At 44.9% G+C, this 15,127-nt stretch overlaps 1 protein-coding gene across 1 annotated transcript; it reads right to left on the bottom strand.

The window, feature by feature from the left end:
- Window positions 1-300: 300 nt before the first annotated feature.
- On the bottom strand, window positions 301-14,776 carry LOC124290212 (lysosomal alpha-glucosidase-like). The gene is made up of 19 exons (XM_046726924.1): window positions 14,017-14,776; window positions 13,513-13,697; window positions 11,610-11,772; window positions 10,517-10,613; window positions 10,024-10,262; window positions 9,306-9,434; window positions 8,830-8,943; window positions 8,139-8,252; window positions 5,493-5,583; window positions 4,406-4,523; window positions 3,932-3,961; window positions 3,414-3,555; window positions 3,018-3,121; window positions 2,673-2,757; window positions 1,939-2,120; window positions 1,499-1,587; window positions 1,313-1,362; window positions 651-801; window positions 301-526 (listed from the first exon to the last, which is right to left on the bottom strand). The coding sequence occupies exons 1-18, from the start codon at window positions 14,608-14,610 to the stop codon at window positions 652-654; spliced, it is 2,676 nt and encodes an 891-aa protein (XP_046582880.1). The 5' UTR covers window positions 14,611-14,776; the 3' UTR covers window positions 301-526; window position 651.
- Between the last annotated feature and the right edge of the window lie 351 nt (window positions 14,777-15,127).

Genomic DNA, 15,127 nt, shown 5'->3' with positions numbered 1-15,127 from the left:
TCCAAAATGTCCTGACGGCATGAATCGTCGCCAGTAAAATCGATTATGGAATTTGGACCAACTGGACTATTTATGCAACATTAGATTAGCTGGACTGTTGGTGCGTGCAGTGAAAAACAACAAACAAACAGATACATGTCCAAACCTAACAGTCCTCTTTGGTGGCATTTCAAGTATTTGCACGGTGGGGTAGCAAATGGTTAAAGCGTTGGCGTCACGCCGCGGGCATTTCAAGTATCTGCACCGATAATTCACCACGCCTTGTATATGTACACTGGCAGGCGGACATATCCATTCGATAGTTAGGTTGATTGTGTTTTATTATGAAAAGTATAAATCATGCTATTTATGTGCAAATGTTCCTATTTTAGTATGAGACACAACTGAAGCAAGTAAGATCCAATTCAGTTCTCTTCTGCTAAGCCTGGTCTACTTGGAAGGGGAGGTCACTCTGAATGATTCAGACGTCCCAGCTCAGACTGAAGACCTTGAGTAGATTGACGAGCACGTCTGGTACCATCAGAACCTACATGAGCACAATAAGACATTCTGATAAGGAGGACGAGGACCTGGCTGATGGTAATGATTTAGAACTGAACCTTGCCAAATGTTCAAAAATATTCGATATGTGTTGCAATATAGACGGTCACCTTATTGCTTGTGTAGTAGAAGAAACTGACACTCCTGCCGTTGACAGTGACGGTGGAGGGGGGTAGTCGCCACGCCGAAGATGGTGACGTTGCCCAGCATCATCGTCTCCTGCTTCAGACCGATGTATGGCAGCTCGGAGTACACTCGCCTCTGGAACACGAACACACAGGGCGACAGTAGCACTCTCCTGCATAAACTCCTCCATGTACAGCTATATCATAAGAATTACTATACGTTAATGGTTGTAATAGTGCTTTTAAACCTGCGTCGGCGTGCTCATGGACAAGAGCTTCTTAGGTCCAAATATTTATAGAAATTAAACTTATATCCGTATCTGTATTTTACAAATTTGTACAAATTAGCATTTGTAGAGAAAAATGTTTGATATCCAGCGATGAAGTGACAAATCCAGGAATGTCAGTGTGAAGAGACGCGGAGATTCCATGGTCGTGGATCAGTAGCTTAGGATTAACTCCTACTCCCTATTGTAAGCATCATACCGGTGTTCATGGTTTCATAAACGTTATGATTATAACGTATGAGATGTGCATCACTTCGGGATTCGTCTAACACACATATAAAACGCCATGAAAGACGTTGACTTTGAACCTGTATCACTCACTTACTCTTCACTCCCCCACGCATGCGTGGTGATACTCACATTAGCTGCATAAAACCACAGCATATTGAACAGCATCTGCTCGTGGGCATCTGCAACAGACGCATATTATGATAACTGATGGGTTCTGACGGTCACAGAAATAGAGGGAGACTTTGATTGTTCACTGGAGTCTGGCTAACTGTTTCACTGTAGTCAGGGTACGGGTCGCCTCGTGGTTCCACTCACCTGGAGTGTCTCCATCATCCCAAAACAGATCTCCCTCAGCTCCCCCAGTGGCGTTCAGGGCCACCACCAACCAGAAAGGGTTGCGTCGGCTGTAAACACACGAAAGACGATTTAAAACCTATTGACCATGCCTGACATATTCTCCTCCTGGAGGAAAGGCTACCAGGACTCCACCCTGTCCACCGCCAATGTTGATAAGTGCCAGCTTGACCAGTCAAACACTAGAACACGTGGTACAACCACTTCACACTGCATATAGTATTACTTAATTAACATGCGGACATTATCACTTGCAAACAAAGACGCACATGTGCCCTGATGGGGCGTTATATTGTGCCCCGGTGGTGTGCTATTGTGCCCTGAAATGCCCTGTAAGGTTGTAGTGACTTCCACTAGATGAAGTCATTATCGCCGCGAGAATGGCTGCAACGTTGCCTTACCTCTGTGCCGTCGTTGTCGCTGGTTCCTGCAGTGGGAGGATGTAGCCGGACCGCACGAGGACGTTGATAACGTCAGGTGGGGCGTCAAACTCGGTCCTATTTCCTTGCACGGGTATCTGTCTTCCGGTGTAGAAGTCGTACCAAAGTGTGTCGGGAAGGTAGGCTGTCACCGACGTTGCTCCCTACACAGCGTCAAGGCAACAACCTGCTTGAATAGTTCATATATGTTTATAATGACAGAGCACCTGCTCGTCCTTCGTAAGTGACGCCAGAGGAGACAGATCTATTTAACCATGTGAACCAATTACAAAAGCAGTAACTATGCAGAGTGTGGAGTTAGGAAATGTAGATTATGTGTGTTCAAAGTAGAGCAGGTACTTTTAACAACCCGAAATTATGTTTTAAATCGAACTTTCTTCACTCACCATCAAGCAACTTTTTTGAGAGGCATTGAGAAGTTGGAGCAGTAAGGATGAACAACTTCTTTATTGCTGTGAGAGCCAGTGATCACTTATCACATGTTTGATAACGGTGTTAGAACCTACACCGAAACGTCGCTCTCACAGCAATAAAGAAGTGTTTCATCCATATATTGTTATCCTTCCTCACTATCAAGCAACTAGAATTATCCTCAAGCCACTTAACTACAATGACAATCCGTCAAGTGTAAGTAGTGTTATGGACCAGTCCGTATTGGGACTACCTATATATGAGCACTAACTGAACATGCAGACCTCAGTCAGCACTGGCAGTATCATGAGAGCTGGCCCCCACAGGAACTGGGTGTCGACGGAATAGGTGGCTCTGTCCCTCGGGAACCTAGGTGGAACACAAGCACATGCGTGTGGTGTAGTAAGTACAGGGTGAAATATAATGCTTAGAATGTTTGTTGTACTCAATCGTCATTAAATGATGCAGTAGCACTTCCTGTTCAAGTGTAGTAATACTAGATGTTTATTAGAATATTCATTTTAGAAAGTTTATAGAAAGTTCATTTTAGAACCATTTTGTAAGGTTTCTGGTCATGTGAAAGCTGCTGTGAGTTAAGTAACGTAAACAATAACATTGTTGAAACAAACTGCTCTATAAAGGCTGTCTTAAAGAAGCTGTAGCAGATTAGTTGGAAGATTACTGACACTAACTCAAAGAAGCAGATGGCGAGGTCTGTCCCCATACCGCTGCTCTAGTGGAACGATGACAGGTATGGCTCAGAAGTAGTGAGAGAGGCCTTGGTGGACGGTCGGGGTCCCGAACGCCGGATCCTGGCTCATCGGGTGTGGAACAAACATTGTATCAGGTATGGCAGCATGAATACAGAGTATCAGGTGATGTCAGACCAAATGCCTGTCAAAGACGGGTGATTTGGGAGTTGTCGGCGAGGGCGAACGTATCCGAAAGCTATTTGACCCGGATCATAACCCAAAGAGTTGTGTTAACCATGTCAGATTTTCGGTTCTAACTGAAGGAGAACCTACCCTGGAGATTTTGGAGTTGTGTACCCTGGAGAAGGGGTAGAATGCACCGAGCTGGTACCAGCGCTGGCACAGGGCCTCCGTGGTGTTTTTCCTGAAGCCACAGATGTCCGCCCCCACAAGGGGCACCCCGAACAGCGAGAAACTGAGAAGTTCTGTATACATTGTATAAATTAGTGTCCATTGTTCTCTGGCTTTCTGATAAATATGCTGCATGCCCTCATCATATTTTATAGTCCAAATCATGAAATGGATAAATTAAGAAATGGGAACAAAATTGACACAGTCATTAAATGATGCCTTAACTGACGGGATGATGTAAATGCAACACGGTATATAACACCATAACAAGGTAGAAGATGGGGATCACTGTGCTATATATGTACAGCATGTTAGTCATGACGGACACTGACCGGATATTGACCGAGTCATGTCCTTGTAGGATGCCGCATTGTCGCCGCTCCAGTGCCCTCCGTAGTGACCTTGACCTGGAAAACTTGACCTTGATATGATGAAAGGTCTATGACCTTTTTCTGACTTCCTTCAAAGCCCTACAAATAACCAGAAAACGTGTATGACGTTGTGACTGTGGGTAATATATAAAGATGAGGGAAATCTCAGTCTTCCAGTTGATATCTGTAATCTAGGTAATGGTAGTTACCAAGGGTCCCAACTATGCAGGTCGTTTCTGAGAGCAGAGACCATATAATAGATTATATGGTCTCTGCTGAGAGTCATTGCACCCATAGAAGGATTATTTGCTTTCTTTTTGTTATTTGCTTTCTTTTTGTTCGACATAGCTGAAACAACACAAAAAACTACACGACTTTGTTTCAATTAGGCGCTCTGAGTTTGGTCCGGGTTCACCTCGCGAGATCATTCTCTAAGGATTTGTCAGATATTCATTCAAATCTAAACTGGACTAGTGTGGTAGGAGCTTCAGGTATGTTCGTGTTTCTGCTACAAGATTAACCGTTTGAATCTCTACCACTTACTGAAAGGTGGCATTGGTCTCCGTCAAGCTGTACATGTTGTGGATGTTGTAGTTCCGGGACCAGTGCTGTCGTGATGACGTGCATATGGTGTGGGTGTAGAGGAGGTCGCCGTATACAGCTGACAAAAAATAGAGGAAATTTTAAGGGGTCGAGTTTCTATATTCCGCTATAAATATTGCAAAGCTGCTATACTATGGATTTTAGACATTGTAACCTAACGCTTCTATGACGTGACAGCTTTATATTTATTCTGTAGCACACCTCCAGGTTATAGGTGGAAATTTCCATCCAGGCAGTTATTATCATCTATTATTATAGGATATTTATATAGCGCACATATCCACGCAACTAGTGCATGCTCAAGGCGCTGTTATTTTTTTCCCTCGATCATTGGATGTCAATCTCAACGGCACATCGTATTATCAATCTTGCTGCCACTAGGCGCACCGAGTTATTGTGGCTTTCTCATCCTAACGAGGTTAACCCGTGTAGAGTTTCTCCTTGTCATTTAACTAACTAGAAACATATGAGTACCTTCACAGTCATAGGGGCGGACGTCTAAAAACAGATACATTTGAAAACAGCTTCAGTAATGTCTCATAAGTACAACCTGTACCTGTAATTGTAAGGGAAACATCCTGTACAACCTGTACCTGTAATTGTAAGGGAAACATCTGGCTGCATTCTCCTGGAGACGTGTTCCTCATGGAGATTTTTTTATCCATATCGATAATGTTTTTTCCCTATTACTAAAATTTAAAAGCGTCAATAGAAATTTAAATGATGATTCGTGATCCAGTGAAATAAATGTTGTCAGCATTTGTTTGTGTGTTTGATCAGGCGCCATTACTGTACTTGTTAGAGACTAACGCTTAGTCTCTGAATATATATGATAATAGGACAAACAAATAAACCCGTTTAAATTGACAATGAGCTTAGTGAGTTGGAAGATTCCCTGAACCTGAACTGACTTGCTCCATTTAGGGCTTTATCATTGCAACGAGGGCTATAGGCAGTAGGGAAAGTAGAATGTGGTTCAGGGACCGTTAGACACACTCAGTACTCCCTACAGCGTCAGTGAGTGTACCTGGCAGATAGGGCGGGTTGTCGTATGTGGTGTTGGACTCAGGGCAGCCGCTCACAGAGCCGTCCACGAAGCTGGAGATGTCGTTCATATCCTACAAGTAGCAGTGATAAAACTTATTTGTTTCATTTCGTCCACCAGCGTTTGAATCAACTGTGTATCGTCAAATACAACCCACAAGGCTTGTGTCTACTCATAACACACACAGCCCTCCTGACTAACTAACAACACACATCACACAAGGCGTGTGTCTACTCATAACACACATCACACAAGGCTTGTGTCTACTCATAACACACATCACACAAGGCTTGTGTCTACTCACAACACACACAACCCTCCTGACTAACTAACAACACACATTACACAAGGCGTGTGTCTACTCATAACACACATCACACAAGGCTTGTGTCTACTCATAACACACATCACACAAGGCTTGTGTCTACTCACAACACACACAACCCTCCTGACTAACTAACAACACACATCACACACGGCTTGTGTCTACTCACAACACACACAACCCTCCTGACTAACTAACAACACACATCACACAAGGCTTGTGTCAACTCATAACACACATCACACAAGGCTTGTGTCTACTCATAACACACATCACACAAGGCGTGTGTCTACTCATAACACACATCACACAAGGCTTGTGTCTACTCATAACACACATCACACAAGGCTTGTGTCTACTCACAATACACACAGCCCTCCTGACTAACAACACGTATCACACAAGGCTTGTGTCTACTCATAACACACATCACACAAGGCTTGTGTCTACTCATAACACACATCACACAAGGCTTGTGTCTACTCATAACACACATCACACAAGGCTTCTGTCTACTCATAACACACATCACACAAGGCTTGTGTCTACTCACAACACACACAGCCCTCCTGACTAACTAACAACACGTATAACACAAGGCTTGTGTCTACTCATAACACACATCACACAAGGCCTGTGTCTACTCATAACACACATCACACAAGGCTTGTGTCTACCATCACAACAACATCACACAAGGCTTGTGTCTACTCATCAACACACATCACACAAGGCTCCTGTGTGTCTACTCACAACACACATCACACAACCCTCCTGTCTAACTAACAACACACATCACACACGGCTTGTGTCTACTCACAACACACACACAAGGCGTGTGTCTACTCACAACACACATCACACAAGGCGTGTGTCTACTCATAACACACATCACACAAGGCTTGTGTCTACTCATAACACACATCACACAAGGCTTGTGTGTCACACTCACTAACACACATCACACAAGGCGTGTGTCTACTCATAACACACATCACACAAGGCTTGTGTCTACTCATAACACACAGCCCTCCTGTCTAACTAACAACACATCACACAAGGCGTGTGTCTACTCATAACACACATCACACAAGGCTTGTGTCTACTCACAACACACATCACACAAGGCTTGTGTCTACTCATAACAACACACATCACACAAGGCTTGTGTCTACTCATAACACACATCACACAAGGCGTGTGTCTACTCATAACACACACATCACACAAGGCTTGTGTCTACTCATAACACAACATAACACACATCACACAAGGCGTGTCTACTCATAACACATCACACAAGGCCTGTGTCTACTCATAACACACATCACACAAGGCTTGTGTCTACTCATAACACACATCACACAAGGCTTGTGTCTACTCATAACACACATCACACAAGGCTTGTGTCTACTCATAACACACATATCACACACACAAGGCTTGTGTCTACTCATAACACACATCACACAAGGCTTGTGTCTACTCATAACACACATCACACAAGGCTTGTGTCTACTCATAACACACATCACACAAGGCTTGTGTCTACTCATAACACACATCACACAAGGCTTGTGTCTACTCATAACACACATCACACAAGGCTTGTGTCTACTCACAACACACACAGCCCTCCTGACTAACAACACACATCACACAAGGCTTGTGTCTACTCATAACACACATCACACAAGGCGTGTGTCTACTCATAACACACACAGCCCTCCTGACTAACTAACAACACACATCACACAAGGCTTGTGTCTACTCATAACACACATCACACAAGGCTTGTGTCTACTCACAACACACACAGCCCTCCTGACTAACTAACAACACACATCACACAAGGCTTGTGTCTACTCATAACACACATCACACAAGACTTGTGTCTACTCACAACACACACAGCCCTCCTGACTAACTAACAACACACATCACACAAGGCGTGTGTCTACTCATAACACACATCACACAAGGCTTGTGTCTACTCATAACACACATCACACAAGGCTTGTGTCTACTCACAACACACACAACCCTCCTGACTAACTAACAACACACATCACACAAGGCTTGTGTCTACTCACAACACACACAACCCTCCTTACTAACTAACAACACACATCACACAAGGCTTGTGTCTACTCACAACACACACAACCCTCCTGACTAACTAACAACACACATCACACAAGGCGTGTGTCTACTCACAACACACACAGCCCTCCTGACTAACTAACAACACGTATCACACACGTCACAATCTTCAGTACAACCTGTGTTTATTCAATACCTACCAGCCACATGCCATCAAACTGGACCTTGTCGTGGAACAACCTGACCATCATCGTCCAGTAGCTCTGTGAGTCGGGGTGGGTGAAGTCGGGGAACACTGTGTCACCGGGCCACACCTGTAGGGGTCAGGAGAGAGTCAGTAGCACCTTGGACTTGATGTAGCTTGTTACCAATAAAGAATAACTATTCCAACATATTACTAGTCATTAACATGTTCGGAAAACAAAACTACCACCCTTGTCAATCTCTTGCTCAGTCTATACAAGAGTGCGACTCCCTATCCAAATATTATTCTATAAACTGCTTCGTTTATATCGCCAACAATTCCTCTAGTTGCACAAGGATTCAGCGACGCCCTTGGTATATCATAGACTAAGCATATTACTTCCAGTAGTGTCAACCATTATACATCCCATAATTTGTTCAGATCCCATACTGTCAGTTCTGTCTGAAAAGCCGAAAATGAATAATGCAAGGTTTTCTATTTGCATATTAATCCGTAAAGGAAACTGTTTTTACGCGCAGGCTGTATCCTGTCGAGAAATGTACCCGCTATGATAATTATCTATCTGTTTAACTGAAGCGGTTTCGATACAAATACTTGGCATTCGAATCAACAATATAACAGCATCCCTGGGGTTTCATGTGCCCATGCAAGAATGGCCACGTACATAGTAACAACAATTTGCGTACCTTTGACACCAAGGGTTCATCGTTGTCCGCATTCCGAATAAAGATGCCCATCTTCATCCCGAGGTCATATGGTGCGTAGGAGCCTGCAGGTTGGGTGTTGCTTATCCCGGGATCCTGGCACAGCAATGTCAAGGACATATGTTGGCATCACTCATGGGAAATGTGTTTGTTGTACTTTTCTAATGCGGAAAACATTTTCAAACAGACATGTAGTTGTACAGTTTGAGGATTGCTTAATGTTACTATAAGCAGGAACTGCGGGAAGTTAAATGTGTAAGCTCTCCAGCTTACGGTAAGGAATGTTCAGGGAGTGAACATCGGTTTATGTCGTTGGTAGCACTACCCAAGTGCTCGACTGGGGAAACCAGAATATTGTATCAATATGGGAATCGAACCCAGGTGTTTGGTACCACGAGCGTACACTTTAACACTTGGCTACTCCATCACCCCTGCAAATGTTCACAGGAATGTCTTACCGTGATGATGACGTAGTGCATGCCGAGGGAGTGGACATAATCCACTAGTCCTGCCTGGTCGCCAAATGTTGGCGAAGTCGTGAAATCCTTCAGACCATCCATGTAGTCGATGTCGTTCCACTGGACATCCTGCAGACATATGGTGAATAGGCAACGTGGATACAGAACGCTTGGACATCTTAAGTGAACATATAATCCTGACATATAATCCTGACATATAATCCTGACATATAATCCTATAAAACTGAATGGTGTGTTACACTGCAATCAGCAATATTTCAGATGGGTCCCTACAAACGGTACATATTCGAGTCTGCACCAGATAACTTAGTGACCGTGTTATGATCAAGGTACACAAGTCACACAGTTTTGCCTTCTGAGCCAGTGTATTAACCCTAGAGTACAAGCGGAACATCGGTATCTCAGGTTCACACAGCGAATCTGGGAGTAAGTTTAGCCAATTGACTTGTGGGAATCAAATCTTAAGTCTTTGGTCAAACGAACGTCAGAGTGACCACGGTAAGATTCGCTGTCAAAGGTTTTGTGAAAAGATTCGAAAACAAACTTTAAGTCCAAAATTATACTGATACCAACAACGAGTTACAAGCTAGAATATATAAACAAGCCTTAACATGACTCAATACAGTACGTACTTGACACAATAAATGAATCTCGTAGCGAAACATATCCAGCACTTCTGCCTGACATGTGGACTTACTACAGGAACCCCAGCCTCCCTGATCCTCTCAAGCACCAAGCGTGTCCTGTTGGCAGTGTTGTAACCATAGCGACACACGTGGAATCCAAGACCCCAATATGGCGGCATGAAGCTGCGTCCAATCAACTGTGTGTATTGCTGGATGACGTCATCAGGACCCGGTCCAAGGAACACGTAAAAGTCGAGAATCCCCCCGATGGTGCGCCACGTGACGGCCGGGGCTGGCTGGAGCATCACCTCTGCGGGAAAGGCAGACATTAGACCAGTCTAAGTAAACTTAGGCTCAGTATAGCAGTGTAATTAATAATACTGAGTCTAGGTTTACTTAGACTGGACATTAGACGTGACGAAGACAAGACTCCTGCATGTTCACGGATCCATAACAGAATAAAGAATTTAAAAAATAGAACTTTACTTGCCTTTAATGTTACTTAGCATCTTCTAAAATGCCAATCAACTGTTGACGATGTGTGTATTGGCTATATTCACTGACCTAAGGCGTTGCTGTTGAGGAGGAGAACACCGTGACTGCTGCCGTCCTCCTCCATCATCAGGTAGAAGGGGTGGGAGCCGTACAGGTTCCTGTCTTCCTGGTGGCACGGTCACAGTAACACAGTCACATTTTATACTTACATTACAGCGCCATGACACATTGACACAGTCCCATTTGATCCTTATATTATAGCGGCATAACACATTGACACAGTCACATTTGATCCTTACATTATAGCGGCATGACACATTGACACAGTCACATTTGATCCTTACATTATAGCGGCATGACACATTGACACAGTCCCATTTGATCCTTACAGTCCCATTTGATCCTTACATTATAGCGGCATGACACATTGGCACAGTCACATTTGATCCTTACATTATAGCGGCATGACACATTGGACACAGTCACATTTGATCCTTACATTATAGCGGCATGACACATTGACACAGTCACACATTTGATCCTTACATTATAGCGGTATGACACATTGACACAGTCACATTTGATCCTTACATTATAGCGGTATGACACATTGACACAGTCACATTTGATCCTTACATTATAGCGGCATGACACATGATCCTTACACAGTCACACTTGATCCTTACATTATAGCGGCATGACACATTGACACAGTCACATTTGATCCTTACATTACAGTGGCATGACACATTGACACAGTCACATTTGATCCTTACATTATAGCGACATGACACATTGACACAGTCACATTTGATCCTTACATTATAGCGGCATGACACATTGACACAGTCACATTTGATCCTTACATTACAGCGGCATGACACATTGACACAGTCACATTTCGTCCATGCATAATAGTGAGCTGACATCATTATTGTTTACGTCCAGTCTATTGAGTAGTTAAGAGGGCACATACCAGTGCAGAAACACGTCCTGCGTTAATTCAACACCTTTACCAGTCACCTGGTCTCAACTTTCTACTGATGTTAATATGCCATATATTATATCTATAGAAATTCACAATGTCACACTGAACGAACATAAGTATGGGTTTAGTAAGGTGCTGATTCAAACGTATGTTGGTAATTGTTAACATTCTCACCTCCGGCGGAGTCCCGCGGTTCCACATGACGAAGCGGGTCCAGTTGAAGCTGTGCAGGAAGGTGTCCCTGTGTTCGCCCAGCCCGTACAGAAAGGTGCTGGGGACGCGGTAACTCACCTGCAGGAACTGATCAGCGAACAACAGAGGGCCCAGCGTCTGCAGACTGTATCAGAAACAAACAAGTCACGTGACCAACCCACCGTAAACTGAACAGTTCAGATATAGTATCATCTTACTGTCATAGCCACGTAACCAGCCCACCGTAACCAGAACAGTTCGGATATAGTATCATCTTACTGTCACAGCCACGTAACCAGCCCACCGTAAACTGAACAGTTCGGATATAGTATCATCTTACTGTCACAGCCACGTAACCAGCCCACCGTAAACTGAACAGTTCGGATATAGTATCATCTTATTGTCACAGTCACGTAGCCAGCCCACCGTAACCTGAACAGTTCGGATATAGTATCATCTTACATCTTACTGTCCAGTCACAGTCACGTAACCAGCCCACCGTAACCTGAACAGTTCGGATATAGTATCATCTTACTGCCAAGCCACAGCCACGTAACCAGCCCACCGTCACCTGAACAGTTCGGATATAGTATCATCTTACTGTCACAGTCACGTAACCAGCCCACCGTAACCTGAACAGTTCAGATATAGTATCATCTTACTGTCACAGTCACGTAACCAGCCCACCGTAACCTGAACAGTTCAGATATAGTATCATCTTACTCCAGTCACAGTCACGTAACCAGCCCACCGTAAACTGAACAGTTCGGATATAGTATCATCTTACTGTCACAGTCACGTAACCAGCCCACCGTAACCTGAACAGTTCAGATATAGTATTATCTTACTGTCACAGCCACGTAACCAGCCCACCGTAACCTGAACAGTTCAGATATAGTATCATCTTACTGTCACAGTCACGTAACCAGCCCACCGTAACCTGAACAGTTCAGATATAGTATTATCTTACTGTCAGTCAGTCCAGTCACGTAACCAGCCCACCGTAACCTGAACAGTTCAGATATAGTATCATCTTACTGTCAGTCAGTAACCAGCCCACCGTAACCTCAACAGTTCAGTAACCAGCCCACCGTAAACTGAACAGTTCGGATATAGTATCATCTTACTGTCACAGTCACGTAACCAGCCCACCGTAACCTGAACAGTTCAGATATAGTATCATCTTACTGTCACAGCCACGTAACCAGCCCACCGTAACCTGAACAGTTCAGATATAGTATCATCTTACTGTCACAGTCACGTAACCAGCCCACCGTAAACTGAACAGTTCGGATATAGTATCATCTTACTGTCCAGTCACAGTCACGTAACCAGCACGCCGTAACCTCAACAACAGTTCAGGTATAGTATCATCTTACTGTCCAGTCACAGCCACGTGACCAGCCCACCGTAACCTCAACAGTTCAGGTATAGTATCATCTTACTGTCCAGTCACAGTCACGGTCACGTAACCAGCTCACCGTAACCTCAACAGTTCAGATATACTATCCTCTTGATAGTCAGTGATAGTCACGAAGCGCGGGGGACGGGAAGCTACAAGAGCGTTAGCTAGGTTGAAACTGGTGTGGAGAGATGATACACTGTGCTCATGAAAGAGATTGGTTTGACATGGCTTTGTTTAGCATTTAGTTGGCGTACGGGGTTAACCCGACGTTGTGCAGAGTTAGACGTTTACGGCCTTGGTAACCCACCACCAGGGGTATGAAATACCTAGATACCTATTCAGGGTGGTTGGGATTAGAACCAAGCAGGCCCCAACTTTCAACAGAGGCTTACGGAGACGATTGGGATTCCCGAGTCTCCTCGCTGGATGTAAAGCTGGATGGACATATTGGAATATGACAGGGCCACGTATAAAGCATACATTGCACTTCCAGAAGTCTTCCTCTGGACGTTGAACGCAAATGGTTCCTGTAGTCCGGCAGTGTTTACAGTGTAGAGGTCTTTGTCTGTGTCGGGCATCTGTGTCTGTTCTGTGTCTGGCGTCTCGAAGTTTAAGCTAGAACCGTTGATAGGCACCTCCCACCTCTTAGATGTTGCGTCGGTTATCTGCAATACATCACAAACGCCAATAAGACAGCTGATGGAGACATATCCGACGGGGTTCACAATAACATCTACACCGGAAGTCCCATGTTAAGATTCATGGCAACATGTACTGGTCGTAAGTGATGACTAAACATCTCCGAGTCTGGGTCAGTGAAAATGTTGATTGTGGGTCTTAGTACCCCGAGATCGTGGATCGACGCTCATGATATTAACCATTGATGTATTTCTTTCAGATTTGATTATTTACAGGCAGCCGACATACAGACGGCGTTAACCACAACCGACCAAACCTAGCTATCCGTGTAAGTATCTGACTCACCCGGATCCTGACCGATGTAGTGGACAGGTGGACGATGGACACAGCTAGGTGGTGAACATCGTTGGGGTAGTGTGTCGTGGCGTTGTTGTAGAGCTGCATGGTGGTCACCGACCCGTAGTTCTGCTTGTGGACTACTATATATGCGGGGTAGTTAGCAGGGTAGAAGCAGGTGGGTGACGGCCCACCCACATCGTTCCAACAACATCCTCGACTCTGGCAGGCAGTGTGGGACAGGTTCCCCTCAGGATGGCAGTCAAGGTGGGTGGATGGAGTCATATCACACTGTTCTGACAACATGTCACCCCATTCAGCTGCTTCGCGGCTGTATCTACCCGCCTGCCCTGTTAGAGATCCGGGCGGACGATCAGTTGACGCGGAGATTGCAGGAAGGTGTGGTTTGTAGGGGTAGTCGGTGTAGAGGAGGGATCGTACGGCTGGACTGAAGCTGAGAAGCAACACCGCCGCCAGGGTGAGTGACCCCAACAGTATACTGAGGCGTGGCCATTCCCGTTGACACACCCTTTGGCGGGAGAAGTCTTGCCCCTCCATCAGTCCCTCCCCAACTACCCTGTTGGAGCAGTTCATCAGGTGCATCGTGGACGACGGTTACAGCCAGTCTACACACCGCCACTACTGACACAGATGAGGAGAGATATCGCAGTCCATTATCTGACAATTATCACACCTGCCTTTGATCCCTACCTGGTGTGAGCGCCGGGCCTATGGTGTTACTTGTTGACCATGTAGTACAAACTACCGTCGGTCGGCTGTCCCTGTCTGTGTGACTGTCAGTATGTGAAGATATGGTTCTATAGGACTTCTTGTACGTACTTCTTGACCTGTTGAACATGTGTGTGGGTAACGGAATAGGATGGGTGGAAATGAGTGAGTGAGTGAATTTAGTTCTACGCCGCTTGTAACAATATTCCAGCAATATCCCGGCGGGGGACACCAGTGGGCTTCACACATTACGCCCATGTGGGGAATAGAACCCGTGTCTTCCGCGTGACGAGCAAACGCCTTAGCCACAAGGCTACCCCACCGTCCCATGTGAAAATGAACTGACTAGATATTAACTGCATCGGTATCCACGCAGGATTTGTGTAATGTA

Source organism: Haliotis rubra, unplaced genomic scaffold (genome assembly GCF_003918875.1).
Source record: "Haliotis rubra isolate DU_JTF1 unplaced genomic scaffold, ASM391887v1 Scf46, whole genome shotgun sequence".
Lineage (NCBI taxonomy): Eukaryota > Metazoa > Mollusca > Gastropoda > Lepetellida > Haliotidae > Haliotis > Haliotis rubra.
Note: the sequence above shows the minus strand (reverse complement) of the source record. Positions and strands in the feature narration are given on the sequence as shown.

Coding starts and splice junctions, on each gene's coding strand:
- LOC124290212 (XM_046726924.1), bottom strand. CDS start 14,610: ATGCACCTGATGAACTGCTCCAACAGGGTAGTTGGGGAGGGACTGATG. Junction 5,584..8,138: donor AGTTTGATGGCATGTGGCTG/GTAGGTATTGAA, acceptor TGCTACTTGTAG/GATATGAACGACATCTCCAG. Junction 802..1,312: donor TGTGGTTTTATGCAGCTAAT/GTGAGTATCACC, acceptor TTCGTGTTCCAG/AGGCGAGTGTACTCCGAGCT.